General features: G+C 50.4%; 1 protein-coding gene across 25 annotated transcripts; it reads left to right on the plus strand.

Moving 5' to 3' along the window:
* Window positions 1–121: 121 nt before the first annotated feature.
* St6galnac6 (ST6 N-acetylgalactosaminide alpha-2,6-sialyltransferase 6) lies at window positions 122–21,808 on the plus strand. Of its 25 annotated transcripts, none has more exon segments than NM_001398944.1 (7): window positions 8,607–8,757; window positions 9,682–9,736; window positions 10,872–10,962; window positions 13,814–13,993; window positions 16,229–16,635; window positions 19,684–19,791; window positions 20,416–21,808. In NM_001398944.1, coding segments are annotated over 6 exon segments (1,002 nt in total). In that variant the 5' UTR covers window positions 8,607–8,757; window positions 9,682–9,710; the 3' UTR covers window positions 20,606–21,808.
* Window positions 21,809–23,669: the final 1,861 nt, after the last annotated feature.

Below are 23,669 nucleotides of genomic sequence, written 5' to 3' on the forward strand. Positions count from 1 at the left end.
CACCTGTGCCCTCACCCTGAGTGTCTAGAGACAAGAGACCCCCTGGTCCTGATGGGATTTAGACTATTCCTTTCCGAGACTCAGTCTTCCTGTTTTCCAACCATCAGGAAATGCAGGCCCCACCCTTGGGCCCAGCACACAGAAACGCTTCTGTCTGGCCCTGCCTCTGGGTGAGGTGTTTACTGCTGGGTTGGCCTGAATAATTGTATTTCTCAGGAAAGCTGTCAGCCACTTCCTCCAGGCACACAAAGATGCCCTCTGACAAGTCTGGTTGTTGGCACAGGGTCTACTGAAGAAGACTCACGATGAGACTTAGGGGCCCCCTCCTTGGCCACTGTGGGCCTGGTACCTGCTGCAGGGTGAGTAGGGGGTAGGAGCCGTGCATCACCTTGGGGCTTTGTGGGGGGCACTGGGGTTTCCAGACTCTGACCTCTGTGTCCCTTTCCCTCTGACTCCTTTCTCTCAGCCACTTCCAAGCCCAGAGAGGAAGTGAGGTAGGTCCCGTAGCCACAGGTGTCTTAGGACTCACTCTTTCTTCAGGGGTCTCTGCTGCGTATGAGCGTCTCTATGGTGTCTATTCAGGGAGGAGTGGAACCCCATGCTTACAGCACACAATTGGGTGCCCCTGTCTATGGAGACCTGGGTACTTCCCAGTTCGTGACCACTGCCCCAGGCTCAGAGCTCTGCTTAAGTCTCCATGCTCCCCCGTAGAGGGTGAAAGTTGGAGTCCCCAGGCCTGGCTTCAGCTGAGCTCAGCACAGATCTGTCTGGGAACAGAAATGTTGTTCTAAGTTGGGAGCTGAGGGGCTGGAGTGGTTAAGAACACTAACTGTTGCTCTTCCAGAGGACTAGGGTTTGAATCCTAGCACCCAGACGGCAGCTCAAAGCTGTCTGTCACTCCAAGACCTGACGTTCTCACATGGACGTGCATGCAGGCAAAGCATCAATACGTATAAAATAAAATTTTAATTGACAAAATAAAAATAGGTAAGTAAATTGGGAGCTGAGAGAGTAGGAGAGGAAGAGACTATCTGGGAATATCGTAAGACCATAAAGAAGCTTGCTAAACGAAGGATGAAGTTGTAGCTTCATGTAGAGTTTGCCAGGCACGCTCAAGACACCTCCCCGCCCCGTCTAGGTTCCAACTGGGGGGAAAATTGGTAAGGTTCGGGAAGTGGGGGTGCTTAGCTGCCCCACAAGCACTTTCCTTGGGGAGAAAGCTCCTCCAGAGATGAGCAGGCCTGGCCCAAGGCCCCTTGTTGGGGTTCTCTTTTGTGTCAGGGCTGTGTGCTAACCGCTCAGCGGATATTAATAACTGTCATTAGAATGTCAACCCGTCACCCACACATTCTCCAAGCTGGGGTTTCACCTGGAAAGTGGGTTCCCATTAGCTCCCTTCCATAGGTTCTTTTAGGGGTTCAGTGAGGTGTGCTTGAAAAGAGAGTCATACAGAGGCAGGCAACCCACCAACAGGATGCTATGCCTTTGTACCCTCCCCCTACCCTGTTGCTTAGTTTTTCTAGACTGGGTTTCTCTGTGTAGCCCTGGCTGTCCTGGAGCTCACTCTGTAGACCAGGCTGGCCTCAAACTCAAGAGGTCCACCTGCCTCTGCCTCTGCCTCTGCCCTGACTCATCCCCCCACTATTGATACCACAAAGGCGGCTATTACTGTTCTTGGAGTCGTGAAGAGCAGCCAGCCCCTCTGAAACAAGTAATCCAGGAATCTGACAGGCTCGAGTGGGGGTCTCCGGCTCTGCTTTGGTCTGGGGAACAGCTTCCATGTCCAGCACAGCCTCCACTGGCGGCTAACTGTGCTTGCGTCGAGAGCCCTCTCTGGTCTCCGTTTCATCACCTTGTTCACATGCCCTTCCCTTCTTCCTCTTCTGTCCCACCCTCTGTGGTTTCCTTTCTGTCCTGCAGGCGGGGTCAGGAGGCCTGGGGAGCAGATGGGCTGAGAGGTTCAGGGTACACTAGAGGTAGACACTGTCCTGCATCTACTCTAGTGGGCTGCCTGCTTCACCATCACATCACGGGTAGAGGCAGGAGTTTCACACACACACACACACACACACACACACACACACACACACTTGGTTTTTCTCCCATTTTAAATTAATTAATCTATTTTATGTGTTTGGGCATTTTGCCTGCATACACATCTGTGTGCCATGTATGTACCTGCTGCGATTGGAAGCCAGAAGAGGGCATTGGGTTTCCTGGAACTGGAGTTACAGATGGTTGTGAGCCATCCTGTGTATGCTGGGAATCTAACCCAGGTTCTCTGAAAGACCAGGCAGCTTCATCACACTTGTTTAAATAATAATTTAAAAATGTTGGGCTGGGGATTTAGCTCAGTGGTAGAGCGCTTACCTAGGAAGCACAAGGCCCTGGGTTCGGTCCCCAGCTCCAAAAAAAAGAACCAAAAAAAAAAAAATGTTATTGCTGGGTGATGGTGACACAAGCCTTTGATCCCAGCACTTGGGAGGCAGGGGCAGGCTGATCTCTGAGTTCAGGGCTAGCCTGGTCTACATGGTGAGTTCCAGTACAACCAGAGCCACACAGAGGAAGCATGTCTCAAACCAAACCACGCCAAACAAAAAAAAGAGAATTTTTTTTTTTTGGTTCTTTTTTTCAGAGCTGGGGACCGAACCCAGGGCCTTGCGCTTCCTAGGTAAGCGCTCTACCACTGAGCTAAATCCCCAGCCCCGAGAATGTGTTTTTTAACTTACCAAAGTAGATTTGGGTTGTGTATTTCTTGTAAAGTACGCTTTGGAAGGAGGCAGGAAGATAAGAAGTTCTGGGTCATCCTTGGCCACACAGTGAATTTGTGGATACCCTGGTGAAAGTAAGACTGTCTCAAACCAAGCAGGCAATCATAACTTTCTAAATTAATGCAAGGCAAATAACCAAGCTCTAGGGAGCTGCCTGCTCAGCTCTTTGTGAATTCTATCTCACGCCTTTTACGTGCATTCACAGACATGGCACTTTTTAAAAAAGGGAGTGGATAACAAAAAGAAGGGGGTGGGGGGGAGAAGGGTATCCTGAAGTTCAATTGATAAAGTACTGTGTTGGACACACCAGAGAAGGACTTGAATTCAGTCCTCACAACCGGAACAGAGGTCCTAGGTGTTCTGATACATGGGTCTTTGTTCCCATAGAGGAAGGAGGCAGAGACAGCTGGTCTCCGAGGATCTCTGACCAGCCTGGAATAACCAGCCAGCCTCAGGTCCTAGCAGGAAACCCTGCCTCCAGCAAAAGAACTGGGTGGAGTCTCTTTCTGTATCTTTCCTACTCACTTAACAGAGCTCTGCTTGGGTAGAGCTGCAGAGGCCAGCTAACCCGTGGCTCTACATCGACGCGTGTTCACTCACAAGCACAGGCAAACACAAAAGCTGCATGTACTTCAGTTTTTAAAAATGCAGATTCCAGGGGCGGGAGAGAGAGAGAGAGCGTGTGCTTATTTTTCTGTTAGGAACACGGGCTGCTCCTGCAGAGGACTCACGGGACAGCTCAAAGCCATCTGGAACTCCAGGGCCAGGGGATCCAGCGCCCTCTTCTGGCTGCTGAGGGCACTGCATGCCCATGATGCACAAAGATGTGAGCAGGCAAATCCTCGTACACAAATAAAATCTTTAAAGTCTAAAAGTATTTCTAAATTTTAAAAAAAATCAGAAGTATGGCTTAGCAGTTATAAGGCCACTGGCTGCTCTTTCAGAAGACCTTTGTTCAACTCCTACACGGTGGCTCACAACTGTCTATAACTCCAGTTCCAGGGCGGGTCAATGCCCTCTTCTGCCAGCCGTGGGCACCAGGCTCACAAGTGGTGCACTGACAGACGTGCAGGCAAAACACCCACATATATGAAACTAAAACAAAAAATTAATTATAAATTTTAATTTATTTTATGTGTGTGTGCTTGCTTGTGTGTAAGTTGGGTGTGTGCTCTCCTAGGCAGAAGAGAGTATCAGAAAGCTGTTGGAGGGGCTGGAGAGATGGCTCAGCGGTTAAGAGCACTGACTGCTCTTCCAGAGGTCCTGAGTTCAAACCCCAGCAACCACATGGTGGCTCATAACCATCTGTAATGGGATCTGATGCCCTCTTCTGGTGTGTCTGAGGACAGTGGTCGTGTACTCATATATAATAAATAAATTTAATTTAAAAAAAAAAAGAAAGAAAGCCGTTGGAGTTGGCATTAAGAGCAGTGGTGAGCTACCCTGGGTTCTTTGCAAGAACAGCAGTACTCTTAACTCCTGAGCCATCTCTCTGGTCCCCAGTCCTTTTTTAAAAATGGCCTTACTCTCTTTCCCAAGATGGCCTCAAACTCAGTGATTCTCCTGCCTCAGCCTCCTGATTGTTGGGATTACAGCTTTGAGCCACCTTGTCCAGAAAAACATACATTTTAAGATATTAAGGGGCTGTGGCTGGGCACGGTGTGTGGCTTTAATCCTAGCTCCCAGGAGGGAGTGGCAAACCTGGCTGTCTACGTAGCATGTTTCAGGACAGCCAGAGCTAGAGAGCAAAATCAAGCCAGGCAATGATGGTGCACGCCTTTAATCCCAGGACTGAGGAGATAGAAGCAGAGGCAGGTGGAATTTGAGGCTAGCCTGGTTTACAGAGCCAGTTAGTTCAAGGACAGCCAGGGCTAAAAGAAGAAACTCTGTTCCAAACAAAACAAAACAAAACAAAACAAAAAAAAAAAAAAAACAAAAACCAAACCAACCAAACAAACAAACAAAATGATTGTATAATTCTTGTGTTAAAACTTTCGGAAAATGGGCTGGAGAGATGGCTCAGCGGTTAAGAGTACTGACTGCTCTTCCAGAGGTTCTGAGTTCAATTCCCAGCAACCACATGGTGGCTCACAACCATCTGTAATGGGATCCGATGCCTTCTGGTGTGTCTGAAGACAGCTACAATGTGCTTATATGTAATAAATAAATCTTAAAAAAAAAAAAACTTTCGGAAAATACAAATCCCTACATGAACAAAAGAACAACCTAGATTCTAACATTGCAGAAATAATCACCTTGTTCTGGGACCGAGTCTCATAGCCTAGCCTGAGCTCCAACTCTGTGTAGCCCAGGCTGGCCCTGAATTCCTGGTCCTCCTGCCTCCCCCTTTCTGAGTGCTGGGATTCACGGACCACTCTACCTCACAGTTTATTTTTAGTTTGGGGCTGTACAAGTCCAGAGCTTGAGATTTCCGGCCTTAGCTTCCCCAGTAGCTGAGATAGCAAACCTCTACCTCCACACTTAGCCTAAAATAAACTCCTCGAGGTCAGACTGACCCCTGAAGTTTGAACCAACACCCACTCCTGAGTCACAGTGAAACTTCTCGCCTACCTCATTACTCTTCCAGGGGCCATGGTGGTCTCAAGAGACCAGGCATCCACAGACGTGTTATAATGAACAAAAAAAAAATCTCATTTTTAATCCTTCTTATTTTGTACCTTTCTTTTGGTTACATTTTATTTGTTTGTTCATTTGTTTAGTGGGAGGTGGTGACAAGGCCACTGTGCCCACATGGAGGTCAGAGGACAACTTCTCAGGGTGAATTCTCTTCTTCCTACATGTGGGTCCCAGGGATCAAACTCAGGTCGAAGGCCATCTCCCCGGCCCCTGAACTTTTCTTTTTAAATTGTGATATTCTGATTTTGTGATAGGCTGATGTGTCTATATAACGCATATGAACACTTACCAGTCTCTTGAACTCAACGTTCACGGTCGCTGTGATGTGCGGCCTCCCTAGTGCTTTTAAAACTTTAATCAGTGATCCGGGCATAGGCTATCTCCTGCTCTTGGCAATGCCAAGTAGGTTTCTTTTTCTGTTTGTTTGCGTCCTGATTAAGCTTCTATGACTGTGAAGGGACACCACAACCAAGGCAACTCTTATAAAAGAAAGCATCGAACTGTGGGTTTGCTTACAGTTATAAATGCGTGTAGTCCAGTGTCATCACGACGGGGAGCAGGGCAGCCCGCATGGTGTTGGAGCTGTAGCTGCGAGCACCTCGTAATCTACAGGCGGGGGGGAGGGTGGGAGGCAGAATGGGGTGGGAGGAGGGCGTGGAAGTTGGGGTGGGTGGGAAGCAGGGGTGGAAGTGGGTAGGAGGCGGAGGGTGGAAGAGGGGCAGGAGGCGGGGCCTCGGAAACGAAGAAAACCAGTGTTTTGTTTCATTTGGTTTTATTTTTTAAAGACGGAGTCTCAGTTGCCCAGGCTGCCTTTGAACGCGGTATTTAGGGGAAGATAGTCTTGATTCTACTGCAACCACTCCCCTAGCCGTGTGCTGGGATTTGATACGATACATTTACTCTTTTCACTCCTTTGGTCTCCAAGATTCACCAGCGTCCCTATAGTTTATCGTTGCTCCTGCCGTGCGATATTCCACAGGGTGAATCGTCCTTAATATTAAAAACAAACAAACAAACAAACAAACAAACAAACAAACACCCTTGCCAGGCGGTGGTGACAAGTACCTTTATCCCGGCTTGGGGAGGCAGAGGTGGGTCTGAGTTTAGGGCCAACCAGATCTACAAATCGAGTTCCAGGGCAGCTAAGGCTACTCAGAAAAACCCTGTCTTGATTTTTTTTTCTTTCTTTTTTTTTCTTTTTTTCAGAGCTGGGGACCGAACCCAAGGCCTTGTGGTTGCTAAGCAAGCGCTCTACCACTGAGCTAAATCCCCAACCCCAAAACCCTGTCTTGAAAACCAACCCAACCCAGCCCAAACTTTCCATTCCCCTTAGATATCTGGACTATTCCCACTTGTATTTAAAACTGTCCCGTCTTGGGGCTGGGGATTTAGCTCAGTGGTAGAGCACTTACCTAGGAAGTCTTGAACGTCACTGTGTGCATCTGCAGGGCCTAATGAATACCTAGGGTGTGGAGTGGAATTTAACTACGGTGTTTTCCTAAGTAATTTCACAACACAGAGCTCTTTAAACTTGTTGTCTGTTCCTAAATGTCCTGTAAGTGTCCCAGCCACCCTCTCAGTCATGCACATTGACCCTCGTTTTACCAGCCTTAGAGCACTGTGGGTAGGCAATGTCTGTTTATTATCCAGCCTTCTTTTTTTTTTAAGATTTATTTATTCATTTATTATATATAAGTACACTGTAGCTGTCTTCAGACACACCAGAAGAGGGCATCGGATCTCTTTACAAATGGTTGTGAGCCACCATGTGGTTGCTGGGAATTGAACTCAGGACCTCTGGAAGAGCAGTCCAGTGCTCTTAACCACTGAGCCATCTCTCCAGCCCTATTATCCAGCCTTCTAACGGGCGACCCAGATAACTTCTGCACATGCGTGTGTCCATATATGCATGCTCATGTATGTTTGGAGGCCAAAGGTCAACCTCTAATGTTGTTCTCTCCTTGACCTGGAAGGACCAGATAGGATAAGCTATCTGGACAGGTCTCCCTTTTTTCACACCCCCAGAACACATGACCTAGCTGGGCAGTGGCGGCACAGGCCTTTAATCCTAGCACTTGGGGAGGCAGAGAGATCACTTGAGTTCAAAGCCAGCCTGGTCTACGGAGCAAGTTTCAGGACACCCAGGGCTACATGGAGAAACGTTTCGAAAAAGAAAAGCAAAACACGGGGCATCATGTCCGACATACCTGACTATCTCTCCATCCCTCAAGTTGCTTTTTTCTTTAAATTTTTCATTTTATTTTATGCCTATGGATGTTTCCCTTGCAAGTGTGTCTGTGTACCACATATATGTGCAGTACCCGTGATGGCCAGAGGAGGGCGACAGATCCCTAGGACTTTGCTGGGAATGGACACCGCCCCACCCACCTACCCTCCCCTCATCCCCGGTGCTCTGGAAGAGTTACCAGTACTAATAACTGCTGAGCCATCCACTTGGAGGGCTCCAGGTTGCTTTTTCTTCTTCTTCTTTTTTTTTAGTATAGAATTTATTCACGGCATGGAGGGGGGAGTTAAGAGGGTAGTAGAGACAGAGAAAGTCAGAGAGAAGGAGAGAGAGAGATTAGAGGAGTTGAGGCCAGCCATGAGCACGTGGAGAGGAGAGGGGAATGGGGAGAGAGAGGGGAAGGGAAGGGAAGAGTAAGACAACAAGAGCAGGCTGCTCCCTTATAGTCACATGAAGCAATACAATGAACACTTGGTGGTAGAATGAAGAGAGTTGAGCCATGATCTCTTTGGGTAGCCCTGGCTAGCCCGGAACTCACTATGTCTATCAGCTGGCCTTGAACTTGCAACAGTCCTCGGGTCTCTACCTCCTAAGTAGGGTGAAGGTTTAGAGGCCTGCACCACCAGGCCCACCAAAAGCTATGTTTTGAAACCTTGCTCTCTCCATTTTCCGGAGGTAAGGACATGAAGTAAAGTACCAGGTTGGCCAGAGGGTAAATACTGGGTCAACGAGGCGGAAATCCAGGGAACGCATGGCCAGAGTTCGAGCCCAGTGATCTCCTCATCTCGGTTTCCCCATCCGAGATCCTGGTGTCCATTTGGAGGGAGAGAAATGGACCAGACTCGGGATTTGTAGGGGAGGATAGGTGCTGTTGGAGAGCATCTCTCCTCTCTGGCACCTCCTTAGGGCGGGCCCATCCGCAGCCGAAGGCTCCGCCCTCTCTCCCGGCCCTAAACCGGTCTGTGAGCGTCGGCGCTAGGACCCGGCGGGCCAGAGCTGCAGCGGGGCCTGGGCGGCCAGAGCAGCGCGGACCCCGGTTCTCGGCTCCCGGCGCCATGTGACGGGGTGCGGGGGCCGCGGGGGGCCGGGCGCTCCCCGGCGGAGGTGAGCGGGTGCTGTGAGGGGGCGGGCAGCAGAGCCAGAGGGGGCTTGTGCTTGCGCCTCGGGAGTGGGGAGCCGCTGAGAAGGGGGGAGTCCCAGGGCTCCTCGAGACCCACTCTCCTTGCTAACTGCACCCCGAGATCTAGAAGCTTGCGGGGTTCTTTGGAGATGGGGAGACCCTGCCGCCGCCCTTCATCCCTCCCCTGCAGAGCCGAGGTCAGAATGCTCGACCCTAGGGTGCAGCAGCCCAAGAAGGGGCGCGGGGCTGAGCCTCCCACGAGGCACTTGGGGGTACCCTGCTCCGGGCACCCGGAGAAGCCCCGGAGCGAGCTCAGGGTGCGGCCCTCACCCTCAGCCCAGACCTCAGCCTCCGCACGTCCAGCCTCGGGTTTGAGTCTAAGCTCCAGGGTTGCCACCTCCCCAGCGGAGTCAGCAGCTCCCCACCAGGCCTGGCCACTCCGTGCCGAACTAGATGTCTGACGCACGCACGGGTAGAGGGGGACCCTCCTGGGAGACCCTTTCAGGCTCCGCCCTGTAAACAAACGCTACAAGGTCCCCCTCACCCCCCACCCCAAGCTGGCTCAGGTGCCATAAGAGGCGCGTTGCCTCTCTGATCCCTCAGTCTCCTCATCTGTGAAATGGGGAACAAGAGCACCTACCAGGCGTTGCCTTGAGGAGTCTGTAGGCTGGCGATGCTTAGCGTAGCTCTGGAGCTTGTTTCATAATATAAGGGAAATCCTTGGCTTGGGGACCGGGGAGGAGGATTGTTTCTGGGACAAGCTTGTGCAGGGACGGGCACTGAACCGAGTAACCCTAAGGTTTAGGACTTCTGATACAGTACTTCCAAGCCCTGGACGCCTCTTGTCACAACTGCATGCATCTTTCTAGTCACCCCAAGAGTTACCAGTTCTTATTCCCATTTCACAGATGAGGAAACTGAGGCTCAGAGAGGTCACATGGCTTGCTCGAGGCCCCCCAGCCAGTAAGTGTGGACCCGACATTCGCACTGGCACCTGATATGCTGTTCTGACCATGGCGTTCTCAGAGCAGGACCGTGACGGGGCTGACCAGGGGGACCGTAGTCCTGGCTGAGGGCACTGCTCAGGCAAAGGTGGGAAAGTGGGGCGTGGGCCTGGAGCCTGGCGTGCTCCAAGTGTCTGGAGCATGGGGCATGCGCAAGACAGGGTAGTAAGACCGAGGTCTGTCTGGGAGCTGTAGCCAGACCCAGGGACGCTTTGAATACTAGAGGCTGCGGGGTTAATGGGGGCGACTCTGGGATTCTGGATCTGGCCTCCTGTCTTCAGTCCTAACGTTTGAGTCCAAGGACAAGCCACGCCTCCCTTCCAATAAGCCTGTTTCCTGAACTGCCTGGTGGGGACAGACAGACATCTGGGGTCTCTGTGACTGGAGATACTGGGATGGCCCAGGAGAACCTTAAATCCTGAGTGTGGAAGTCTGAGCTGCCAAGGGGCGGGGTCATGCCTGGCAATGGGAGGGGCCTGGCCTGGCCAATCAGGAGCCGGGTGAGTCTGTGGCACTCTGGCCTAGAGGTTTCTAGCTATTCCTGGAGTGGGAGTGGACGGCAGCTAGGTCAAGGGGCGGAGATAGTGACAGGAGAAGCTCCCCGGGGAGCGCCCTGATCTGGGGATCCCCTCCGAGGATCCAGGCCTAGTTTTCTTCCTCTCTACGCGCTTTCCTATTTTTGCGTTTTGGGCTGTAGCTGCCAGAGGAGGTGGGGCTGGATGCCCAGTTACAGTCAGCTTACAGGTGGGGGCTTGGAAGTGTAGAAGGGCCAGGCCCAGTGGTGGGAGGAGAGGGAGGGTTATGGAGTGAGGCACACAGCTGTCCACCTCTGAGAATCATGGCTGTGCCCTTGACCCCAAGATCACATTGGCCAATGACTGAATTCACTGAGCCATAGGATTTGGAGGTCTGTGAGGAGGGGGTCAATACCTAGGAAACTTTTGGACCATCCCTGCTTGAAGTGGGAACCAGGACCAAACAGAAGCAGCCCCGAGCCTCAAACTTTGGGAGAGCTGTTGGGTAGAGGCACGACCTGAGATCCAGCCGCATCCAGGGGAGGGCCTCCGGCCATAACCCTTTCTGGTGGCTTGCAGGTGTGACCCCACAACCTTGCCCCCCGGGCCACCTGCAGGACGCTGGCCTTTACCCTTCAGCAGACGCCGCCGAGAGATGAGTAGCAACAAAGTAAGTCCCTTCGTTTCTCACCCCAATTTGAGCTGCTCGCAACCTTCTGTGAAATGGACTCCTGTTAACCTGCTCTGCCTATGACATCTTCACCCCAACCCACACAGGAGAGTCAGTACCCAGGTGTTCTGGGTTCAGACTCAACTTCAGCCACTGAGTGGTTGCTCTCTCGCCTCTCCCTAGGCCCAAGGTTCTCTCTGATATCCTAAAGCTTGACTTATATATCAGTGGGAAACACTGGCTGTGAACGAGGCTGTGGAGTGCCATGCAGGAAATGGGGTGAGGAGGTGAACCTGCCTTGAGGGAATGGCCATGTTCAAAGTCAGAGTACTTTGTATTTGTTCCTGTTTTCTGAGCACCTACCATGTGTTTGATCCCCAAACATCTTTCGTCAGGCTGCACGGCAGAGTGGGAGGTGCTTGTGTTAGTCTGAGTCTAGGAGGACAGCACAGTCCTTTGACAGGGATACTTCAATACGGGATTATCAATGGCAGCAGAGTACAGAGCAACAGGGAATTGAGCACTTGAAAAATGGTGGTGAACCAGCCATGCACGGTGATAGAAAACTTTAATCCCAGCACTCTGGAGGCTGAGATGGGTGGATCTCTGCAAGTTCCAGGCCAGCCTAGTCTACATAATGAATTTCAGGACAGCCAGGGCTAAGGAGAGAGACTTGTCTCAAAAAAACTAACGAGAAGAAGGAAATATCGAGCTCTCTAATTTGTCATGGTTAGACGTAGAAAAAAAATTGTGTGTGATAGGTCTGGTAGATCCCAGGCTGGCCTCACTGTGTCACCTGATCCTCTTGCCTCTACCTTCCAAGTACTGGGATTTGAGACCTTTTCTCCCATGCTTGGTTTATGTAATGCTGGGAGTCAAAACCAGGGCTTCCGGCATGCTAGTTGAGCTCTCTTAACAACTGACCACACACCCAGTTCCTATTCTCAGAATTTCTGAATTTTGGGGATGCAGAAATGCTAAAAGCATTTAGTGGGACCTGTGCATTGAAATTTGAAGTTCTGATATGATACTCTAGTAATACTGGATGAGACCAAGGCCTGCAGCGTCCAGTGAGCCATTCTCACTGAGAGGAGACAGTTGACACGCTGTGCAGTTGTTGCTCATCTGGGATGTTGCTGAGCAGGTTGCATGTGTTAGATGCCTTTTCTCCCTTCAGATGTTTCTGCTTGCAGTGAGTGGGTTGATCAGAATACAACTTGATAAATCAAGGACCTGGTGTATGCCCCACCCCGTGGGTGGAGCCACAAGCCTAGCCGGAGATGGCACAGCTATAACCCTCTCACCTCCTACTACATGGCCTTTCAAGGGGGAAGTTATAGCTTCTGGGTGCTGCCTGTAGTTGAATGCCCTGAAAGAACCAAATTTCACATAATCTGTGGTCCCCATAATCTAGGGGTCTCAAGTCCCCAAAGGGATTTAGGGGGCCTGTCCAAGTTGTCCATATTCCTTCAGTGTCTCTCCAGCTCCCTGTACCGAGAAATCTTAAAGTGCTTCGGCAAGGGAAAATACAAGAGCCCAGATCCATTTTCACCAAGCAGGCAAAACACATAAGCATGGAGTGAGAAGTGACAGATTCCCTCATATTTATAAGAGGTTGCTTCCGGGATCTCTGAGGAAACAGAAATCCAAGGTTGTAATCTCAGGTTCTTCTCACAGGATGTGCATATAACCTATGCGCGTCCTCTATAGTTTACCACCTCTGGATGCCTAACCCAGCGTGAGCAGCAGAAGCTGCTGGCGTAGGGGCACGTGCTTGTCATCCCAGCCCTTAGGAGGATCAGTGGATCAGAACCAGCTTTCATTACACAGTGAGTTGGCCATGACCTGGGCTGTGTGAGACACTTTCTCAAAGATAAAAATAAAAAATAAATAAAAAGGCCACAGAATTGGGAACCAGTAACAAGGTAGGAAGCCTATATATGCTCAGGACTGGTACAACCATTCTGGGCCTGACTACACTGTTGATGGTTCTTCGTTGAATCTACTAAACTCAAAGGTGTATGGAGCCAGATGTACACTGACAACTTATGGAGAGTTAGGGGATGACACGAACTTCCATTTGGTTGTCCCTCTCCCCACCTATGTCTAGGCATTCCCTAGGGAGCCTTGTCACGCAATTCAGTCCAGCAAAGCCTTCTTTGTTTGTTTGTTTGTTTGTTTTTTGTTTTTTTTTTTTTTTGGTTCTTTTTTTCGGAGCTGGGGACCGAACCCAGGGCCTTGCACTTGCTAGGCAAGCACTCTACCACTGAGCTAAATCCCCAACCCCCAGCAAAGCCTTCTTGAACCACTCATTTCCTGCCCCCTGTAGCCCAGGCTAGCATAAACTTGCAGCAATCCTCAGGCCTCAACCTCCAGAGCCCTGGGGGTGGTAAGTGTACACCATATTGGACTCTTTTCTTGAGAACCTTCTGTGGGCCTCAGCCAGGGGCCTGGGATCAAGGACGATCGAGTAACAATATTCAGCTACAGGTCTAATCTGAAGGGGCAGCAGTTTGCAAGGGTCATGACTGAACTGGAAAGATAGTTCAGAGGTTAATTGTCTCATATACACAAGGCCCTAGATTCAGTCAAATAAAAGGAACATGATGGGGTTGGGGATTTAGCTCAGTGGTAGAGCGCTTGCCTAGGAAGCGCAAGGCCCTGGGTTCGGTCCCCAGCTCCGAAAAAAAAAAAGAACCAAAAAAAAAAAAAAGGAACATGATGGGGCAAGTGCCAGGTGAGGACGTGGTACTGGATTCATTGGGTCTGGGGCATGGTGAGGGGCAGGTGGGTGGGGCACTGGGCCTGCTGTGTGTGAGCCTAGACCCTCAATGGCCTCTTCCCTCCCCAGGAGCAGCGGTCAGCAGTGTTTGTGGTCCTCTTTGCTCTCATCACCATCCTCATCCTCTACAGCTCCAACAGTGCCAACGAGGTCTTCCACTACGGCTCCCTGCGGGGCCGCTCGCGGCGGCCAGTCAACCTCAAGAAGTGGAGTTTCTCCAACGCCTACTTCCCTATCCTCGGCAACAAGGTAGAGCAGCTCCTGTGGGGCGTTCCCTGACCGCTAATAGGCTCCACCTCCCAACTCTTCTTTCCAATACCCCTGTGCCTCCTAGAGGAGAGGGCGGATGAGGCCCATGAGTTAAGATCATGGCCCCTTACTCAGGGTGGGATCTTGGACAAGTGTTCTGTGGTAGGCCTTGGTTCTCTCTAGGGTCCTACCCTTAGTGTTAAAAAGTTTAATATCTTGGTCCAGTGAGATCATTCAGTACGTAAGGGTGCTTGTTAACAAGCCTGATGACCTGACTTTGCTCTATCTCTGGAACCTACATAGTGGAAGGAAAAGACTGACTCCAGCAAGCTGTCCTCAGACCTCCACACGTGTGTGTTGTGGCATGCCTCCCCTCTAAACACACACGCACACGCACACATGTAATTTTGAAAATTAAAGAATATCTTTTGGCCAGGCATGGTGGCACACGCCTTTAATCTCAGCAGAAACAGGTGGATCTTTGTGAGTTTGAGGCCAGCCTGGTCTACAGAGTGAGTACCAGACAACCAGGGCTACACAGCTTCCCTGTCTCAAAACAAAAACAAATCAAAATAAAATTTGTCTTCTGAGTTAGACTTCTGGGACACATCCTCATAAGCTTGGGAGGAAACCACTGAGGTTCTGGAGAACACAAACTCAGGAACAATACTGGTTGCCTTGTGTTGAGTGATAGCTAGCCAGTGCTATTTTCTCCCTAGGAGAGATGAGGTGATCACAGGTAAAACCACAGGTGTGGGAGGGCCCCCGCTGAAGGGCAGCTACTCAGAAAGGTCAAGTGACTGGAGTCTAGTGGTTAGGGTTTAGCACTCTTACTCTATGGACCTGGTTTGTTAACCGATTATCAAGCCTGGGGACCTCTCTTTGCCAGGGAGGGTATCTGTGAGATTCATATATGCAGGCTGCCCTCCCTTGCTGAGTTTTCTTCAGAGTCTTTGTGTATCCAGTGGAGGGTTGGGCTCTGGGCACACCCTCCCTGGGAAAAGACCCGTAATAGATGTTAGGAGGATGGGAGAGAAGGGGAGAAAGTTGAACAGCTGAGTGCAGGTGGTTTGAAGATATCGAAGTCCGAGTTGGGCTTGTCACTTCTCCCAGTCTGCTGGTTAGAAGACTAGCTAAGGGAGTTGTGTCTCCAGGGGTTGGCGCTTGTTGGAGACGATGGAGAATGGCCTGGTGCATTTGGAGGAAGCGTCTGCACATGGCTGGCTTCCAGCCAGTCTGTCTTCTGTTCCTCAGCATGCTACCTGTGTCCTTGTGCTTGCTGGTCCTCTGGCCTGGAACAATTTCCCTAAGTGGCAACTTGTTCTTCAGATATGACGCTACAGACCGCTCTAAAGAAGTCCCAGTTCTTTGTTTCTGATCGTGTCCCCCATGTTTTTTCCTAGTGTATATTATGCTGTCTGCTTCCCCAATGTAAGCTTCTTTCTTGTTTTTTGTTTTTTTATTAGCATATATTAATTATATAATGGGTTTCAATTTTTGTTTCCTTATTGTTTTTTACTTTACAACCTGATCTCAGCTTCTGCTTCCTCTCTCCCAGTCCCTGTCACCTCCCCTCCCCATCTACCCCTTATGACTTTTTTTTTAAAGATTTATTCATTTATTATATATAAGTACACTGTAGCTGTCTACAGACACACCAGAAGAGGGCATCGGATCCCATTACAGATGGTTGTGAGCCACCATGTGGTTGCTGAGAATTGAACTCAGGACCTCTGGAAGAGCAGTCGGTGCTCTTAACCGCTGAGCCATCTCTCCAACCCTCTTATGACATTTTTATGATTCATATAGTTAATTTCAAACATCCTCCTCACTCCTCCCTTACCCTCTCTTCTTCAGTCTCTCCCTTCTTCAGCCCCTCCCCCGCCATCCATAAACTGCCCCAACGAGGGGTGTGACTTCTTTTTTTTTTTTCTTCTTTTCTTCGGAGCTGGGGACCGAACCCAGGGCCTTGTGCTTGCTAGGCAAGCACTCTACCACTGAGCTAAATCCCCAACCCCCAGGGGTGTGACTTCTAAAGCCTCTGCTGCTGTCTAAATGGCATATATATACCATGAGGGGAGGAACTGGCTGTGTTTGCTGTCCCTAGCTAGTTAATAATATCTGCAGAACCTAAATGAATGTGTTTTGAAAGGTTGCAACAGTCCCTGGCCTGGCTGTGTAGCACACAGGACCCTGCATAGAGCATCCCTGATGGTGTCCCTCCTTGTCCCACAGACGCTGCCGTCCCGGTGCAACCAGTGTGTGATCGTCACCAGCTCCAGCCACCTGCTGGGCACCAAACTGGGCCCTGAGATTGAGCGGGCCGAGTGCACCATCCGCATGAACGATGCTCCCACCACTGGCTACTCGGCCGACGTCGGCAACAAAACCACCTTCCGCGTAGTGGCTCATTCCAGTGTGTTCCGGGTGCTGCGGAAGCCCCAGGAATTTGTCAACAGGACCCCTGAAACTGTGTTCATCTTCTGGGGCCCCCCAAACAAGATGCAGAAGCCCCAGGGCAGCCTCCTGCGCGTCATCCAGCGGGCGGGCCTTGCGTTCCCTAACATGGAGGCCTATGCCGTCTCTCAAGCCCGCATGCAGCAGTTTGACGACCTCTTCCGGGGTGAGACAGGCAAGGACAGGTACCAGCCTCCCGCCTGCCCACTGCGGTCATCCCTGGCCTGATGCCTAGCATGCACTGTTGAGGCTGTAGTCACTTCTTGTCATCCTCTCTGATAAGGTTCCCCCAGCTCTCATCAGCTCTTAACGTGGGTCATCTTCAGAGTGTTGGCCATGGCCTCAGCCGACTACCACCCCAGGCTTTTTCCCAGCCTGCTCCACTCTAAGAGAACAGGGGCTCCCAGAATGCCGCGTGTTAAAACCATTCCTAGCATTTTTCTAAGTCTTTGGTTCTCAGTCTTCCTAATGTTGCAGCCTTTTAATATGTGTTGTGGTGACCCCTCCCCCCAGCCATAAGATTATTTTTGTTGCTACTTAATAACTGTAACTTTATTTCTGTCATGAATCACAATGGAAACATCTGACCTGTGAGGTCATTTGACACCAAACAAGTCATGACCCACCGGTTGAGAACCACTATTTCAGTGTCACTTCCCATAGTACAGCACTTAATGTAGAGTCTAGACTCAACTACTCCCAGCATGCCTTGCTTCAAGCATACAACTCTCCTAGCATGCTGTCCTCTGACCCACCCCTAGAAGCCTAGTCGTCCCTTCTATATAAATACAATGTGGACCACACGTAATTTATAGTTTTATGGTAGCTATGTAAAAAAGTAGACGAAAATAACAACGGTGCATTTCACTTTAGTGTTATTTTAAGATATGTGGAACATACAGCTTGTCTACTTACGGTGGTAGGTTTATACATTTCAGAAAAACATGTGCATGAGCCTTTGCCTGCGTGTGTCTCTGCGCCACATGTGCATTCAGGGCCTCAGGAGGTCGGAAAAGGGGTTCCAGCTCCTGGAGCTGGAGTTCCAGGCAGCTGTGAGATGTGGGTGCTGGAAAGTGATCCCTGCTTCTCCGGAAGAGAAGTGAGTGCTCGTAACCACTGAACCATCCTTCCAGCCACCTTTATTTTATTTTATTTTATTTTTGGAGCTGGGGACCGAACCCAGGGCCTTGAGCTTGCTAGGCAAGCACTCTACCACTGAGCTAAATCCCCAACCCTCCAGCCCCCTTTATACCTCATTATTTTTTAAAAGATTTGAAGCTATTACAAGTGGTAACTTTTTCACTTTTATTTCTAGCTCACAGTTATTCATCATTAGTTTATTTTTCCTGTGTGTGTTAGGTGTGTTTGCGTGTGTTGATGGGTGTGTCCCAGTGTGCAGGCATTCATGAGCACACATGTATGGAGAGTCCCCAGGTTGAGGTCAGATATTCTCCTGGATCACTCTGTTTTATATACTGAGGCAGATGCTCTCCCTTGAACCCAGAGCTCATTGATCTGACCAGGCTGGCAAGCCAGTGCTCTCTAGGTATCCCTCGTGTTCCCCACTGGGCACTTGAGTTAGAGATGGGCACTGTGTCTGAGATTTAGGTGGGTGCTGGAGGTCTGATGACCTAGCATCCCCTCCCCAGTCTATTGCTAGTAAAAAAAAAAAAAAAAGATTATTTTTTTGTTGACTCAGTAGTTCTAGATTTTTGTAGATTTTTTTTGTAGTGTTTTTCACACATTCATAATCATGCTCTATGCAGATCCAGTTTCCTTTCTTCCTTCCTACTTTCTGCCGCTTCCTTTCTGCCCATTGCACCGGCTAGGGTGTGTGTGCTGGTTGTCCTTAGTTGTTCTTTCTAGGTTTAAATACGGGGTGTTCTGCCCTGTTTTGTGGGTGAGATTGCTCAGAACCCGATTTTCTTTAAGTCTTGGGTAGAGTTCGCCGGTGAAACTGTCTGGACCTGAAGCGTCCTGTCCCTTTCTAGGAGATGTTTACTTTAGTTGTTTTAGTTTTTAGTTCTAGGGGTGGGAGTCAGGGCCCAAAGAATTCTAAGCCCACATTCAGCCATTAGAGCTGTGTCCCCAGGATTACTGGCTCAGCGTCTTTAATGTCCCAGCTGTAGAAGGTGCAGGCAGCCTTTTTCATCTCAGGTAGTTCACAGGTTTGAAGGAGCTGGCCCTTTTCAGGTAGGATGTCAGATTGATATAAGTAGTCGTCTATGGACGCCTCCTTCAGCATCCGTAAGGGAATGTAGCCATTTATGTTATCCCTGTCTTTGGCAACTCTTGTCACCTTTGTTTTCTTTGTCAGACTTGTCAGAAGTGCAGTTTCCTTTCAGATGTTTCAAAGAGCCACTTTCCATCAAACACACGCAAACCATTTTCAGTTTGAGGTGTAAGGTGGAGAGATGGTTCAGTGGTCAGGGGCGCCTGCACTCTTCCAGAGGACCTGAGCTTGGTTTCCAGCACCCACATCAGGACAGACAGCTCACAGCCACCTGTGACTCCAGTTCCAGGTGATCCCATGCCCTCCGCTGGCCCCTGCGAGCACTGCATTCATATGGTGTCTGCACACAGACATACACAAGGCCTAAATATATATGCAAAATTTGAGGTATAAAATTTCAAGGACAGCCAGGGCTACATAGAGAGACCCTGTCTTAAAACAAATGACTAAAATAGAAAATAAAACAACAAATATATGTGTATACACACACACATACATACATACATGCATACATACATCATGGAAAGGTGTGATCGATATTAAAACATCATAAATGATATATTCTGCTTTTCACACCACCCAAGGACTTCAGTGCGCACTTGACCTAGCACGGCTCAGACACATATCAAGTGCTTCCTTCCTAAGCCACCGTAGCCGGTGGCTGCTGTAACCCCAGGGCCTGGGCTGTTCTCCATGCCTCACTCTCTCCTGCATTCTCTGACTAGGATCCACATAGGAGTTTGGTCCCAGGGGAGGAACAGCTGATGCTAACACACTTTATGGTCACAGTTACTCCCGGCCTGCCCGTTTAATTGGCCTCTCGAGTTCATGCCCTGTTTCCATTGTACCCTCCCCTTTGTGCCCCCTCAGTGGGTGTTACACAGGTGTCTGATAGAGAAGCAGAGCCTGGATAGACAGTGGGTAGAGCTGGGAACCTCTGTGGGGTTGACTGTCCTCCTTGCCTGCTTGTCCCTTCATTGTGACTCTTCTCTGCCCCCAGGGAAAAGTCCCACTCGTGGTTGAGCACAGGCTGGTTTACCATGGTGATTGCGGTGGAGTTGTGTGACCATGTGCACGTGTATGGCATGGTCCCTCCCGACTACTGCAGGTGAGCTCCCCTGGCCACTGCCCCCTGGGGGACCATGGCCAGTTCCTGACTACAGGGTGGAGCTGGGAGGTTTGGAGACATTGCTGGGGTACCTCCGAGGACCTCTGTGGGGTGGTATTCATGCTGATCTGCAGAGGTGGACTTCTTGGAGCTGCCCCAGGGGCTTCCACTCCAAGCTGAGTCTTGAGTTTGTTGGTAATGACTTGATGAAAAGCCGTGGAGTGCCAGCCATGTCCTGCTGAGTGCTGACCATGCACCCAGCATCATCTCCTGCCTCATTAGTGTTCATACAATGCTGGGGCACCATCTTCCCCATTTCCTGAGTGCAAACGAATCGAGAAGGGTATTTAATGAGGGGACCTATGGTCTCAGAAACTGTCGTGGGTACTAGGCTTCCCAGCCCAGACCCACAGTTCTTAACCACTGCCTTGCCCGCAGCCCCGACTGCTGCTCTGTAGGGAAAAGAAAAAGGTTACATTTTGTTTAAGAGAAGCCTGATGGTTCGGCAAACCTAATCTATACACACGCCTGAGGCTCTGGAGCAGATGAGGGGGGAAATAGAGAAACCCCTTACAGGCATCTAACTTGCACTCATGTCCCTGATTCTGCGTTTGCTATGCCCAGCCAGCGGCCCCGCCTGCAGCGGATGCCGTACCACTACTATGAACCCAAGGGGCCAGATGAATGTGTCACCTACATCCAGAACGAGCACAGCCGTAAGGGCAATCACCACCGCTTCATCACTGAGAAGAGGGTCTTCTCATCCTGGGCTCAACTCTACGGTATCACCTTCTCCCACCCCTCCTGGACCTAACCATCCTGTCCACAGACCTCGGACAGATACAAGTGAAGTGGCTCTGGGCCCAGCCATTTGACCACGGCCATCTTCCAGCCAGTTCAGACTGGCTGGAGTATTTCCCAGCCAATCAAATCAGGGCCTTGATGAGGGTTTTTTCCTCCAGCCAACTGGGGCTGGGGTTATCTCTTGGCCAATCAGGGATTTGGAATTCTGTATGGATTAATCGGGTGTCGGGGTCTTTCTCGTCTCGTCAGGGTCTGAGTGTAATCTATCAGGGTATAGGGGTCTTTCTGAGTCAGTCTGAAGCTTAGGACATGTCTTTACCAATAAGGTTTTGCTTCAGAGCCCCAGGAATGGGTCCCCAAATCACTCCCTCCTTAGCTGGGACAATGAGGTCCCTGTCCTAAGGATCTGGGGACTTGGTGTTGCCCCACAGTTGCCAGAATCAGAGGTACTGTATCAGGGAGAAGCTGCGAGGAGGCCAGGCCCGAGAATCTGTGGAGTTCTAGGAATGGTAGGGAGGCCCAGGGAGTAGGAGACGGCGTCCCGCTCTGGTTTCTTCCTGAGTGATCTTGGACAGGCTCTCTTGTCTTTCTGGCACGCTGTGGTGACAGATCTCGGTGTGCAGACAGAGACCCTCACTCTCCATTATATGTAAGTGTGAATTCCCCAACTTCCATTCCTCCCTGGGGACTCAGCTCCCTGGGGATGGGGAGCCTGGGGTACCCTTCCCTGCCTCCTTCCAGAAACTTTAGGGTATTTTTGTGCAAGTACCCTGACAGAAATGGGGCAAACATGAAGTTGTTTTCCTAACCCCTCAGTCCAGCTGCCATTAACCTGGCTCTAGAAAAGCCAGGATCTCTTCCTACCCTCCTACTGGAGAGTGTTCCCTACTGTCCAAAGGAGCTTTTGGGGCCAAGGAAGGGATAATCCCAGCCACCCCAGGGCTTTGTCTGGAGATGTTGAGGACTTTGGGGAGAAGGATCTTTCCCCCAAGTTTGGGATGAGAATAGAGATGGGGGCTGGGTTCTGTTCCTCGCTTAAGCACTTTATTAAGGGCGGGACTGTGTAGGGTGTAAAGAGGCTGTGGACTGGGGGTTGGGAGAGACTGGCCAGCAGTGAGCCCTTCCACACCGAGGTAATGGGTGGGGAGGGCAGTGACAGCCCCAGATCTGGTTTTGTAATGATTTATACAGAAATAAACATGCCTAAGCCCCAGCTCAGTGCTCTGTGTCTTGATTCTGACTTTTTTGCCTGTGTCCCTCTCCCAGTTTGGAGTATCCTAAGGACCATCCTATAGTCTTTGGGTTAGGAGCTTGCAAGAGGGGCATCAGTTTTCTGTTTTAGCTGCCTGGAGAGTTGGGTCTAGACCGGCTAGCTCTATGTGATGTGGGGCAAGGCCTTTTGTCTCTAAGAATACCAGTGGTCAAATATTGCTCTCAGGCAGCATGGTTTCTGGGGAGGGAAGGGCACCTTGAGTTCTAGGGGGATTCTGATAAGTTGAAAGAAGTTAATGCCTTAAGGCATCTGAAGGGAAAGGGGGAGGGCTATATATAGGGAAAGAGCCAGTCTGGAACCAGAAGTCAAAACAGGGACCCAGGGCCTGAGCGCAGAGGGAGCTTGCCAGGTTGTGCGTGTAGCTGCTGGCCTCTTAGCACAAGGACTGTTTAGTTAGACAGGCAGGAGGTGAAGGGTCCGAGACTCCAGGGAGGAAATTACACCTGTTACAGCAGGTAAGATACCCTTGGGAGCAAAGCCTAACAAAGGGTGACTGTGTGACAGAGGCAGGCTGCTGAGGGGGTCAGAAAGAGAGCTGTCCTGGGCTCCATGCCAGGTAAGATGGTGGGCCACCAGGGCAGGGAGGCAAGAGAGACACCTAGCCTTTGTTCCTTGTCCTGTATGGTTCATCAGATGCCACAGATTCATATGAGGTCGCCTCAGTGAAGCCGTGTCAGCCGGGACCAGTTGTTACTCAACGCAGGGCCAATTGGCCAGCAGCCCCACCCCGACGCTTTTTGTTTGCGGGCCTCCATGGGACAGCGGCAGGCTGTGGTGGGATCAGGAGTCCAGCAACCATTGTGATGCAGGCATTGAGGAGGAAACCTGAGGAACAGAAGCTTCCGGTGTCAAATTAGTGGTGTCTTGAGCCCCTTGTGGGCCGGGAGAGACAGCACACTTCCAGGAACTCCAGTGCCAAAGCTGCTGGGAAACTGGATCCTGTCCATCGTGTCTGGATAGAATTTCTCCCATGAGCCTCTGCTCTCCCACAGGTGTTCTGCCTGTGCCACCCGCGCACCTGGGGCACAGCCATTTCCATTCCTCCTTCAAGCGCTGACCTACGGCGGATCCAGCCGAGAGCTTCAGTGTGGTTGGCCTAGGGTCATCTACTCCTCCTCCATTCTCACCCCTGTGGGGTTTGTTTTCAAGGCCTGGGATTCTTTCTGTAGTCAAAATATTTAATTTCATTCTTTCATTATGCGTCTGTGTGTGGGCATGTGTGTTTGAGCTCAGCTGGCCAAGGAAGCCAGAAGTATTGGCTTCTCCCCGAGCTGGAGTTACTGGCTGTTAGGGGCCATGCAGTTGTGAGTGACTGGAAGCAAACCTGGTTCCCCTGGACACAGCAGGGAGCACTTTGAATTGCTGAGCCATCTCCCCCGGTCCCCAAAAGATTTTTTTTAAGAATTTTAAGCTGCTTTCTCTTTTATTTGATCATGCTTTAGAATTTTCTGGCTTCACTAGTGGCTGTGCTAGTGAAGCTGAAGGCTAGAGAGATGGCTCAGTGGTTAGGCGTGCTTGTTGCTCTTCCAGAGGACCTGGGTTCGATTCCCAGCACCCACCTCAAGGTGGCGCACAACCACTTACAATTCTAACTTCAGGGCATCCGATGCCGCGTTGGCCTTTACAGGTACACACACATGAACAAGCACATGATACATACTCACACATACACATAAATTAAAAATAAAATCCTAAAGCCAGCATGGTTACCTGTGTCTTTTTTTTTTGGTTCTTTTTTTCAGAGCTGGGGACCGAACCCAGGGCCTTGCGCTTCCTAGGTAAGCGCTCTACCACTGAGCTA

The sequence above is a fragment of the Rattus norvegicus genome, chromosome 3 (assembly GCF_021556685.1).
Source record: "Rattus norvegicus strain SHRSP/BbbUtx chromosome 3, alternate assembly SHRSP_T2T, whole genome shotgun sequence".
In the NCBI taxonomy this organism is placed as follows: domain Eukaryota; kingdom Metazoa; phylum Chordata; class Mammalia; order Rodentia; family Muridae; genus Rattus; species Rattus norvegicus.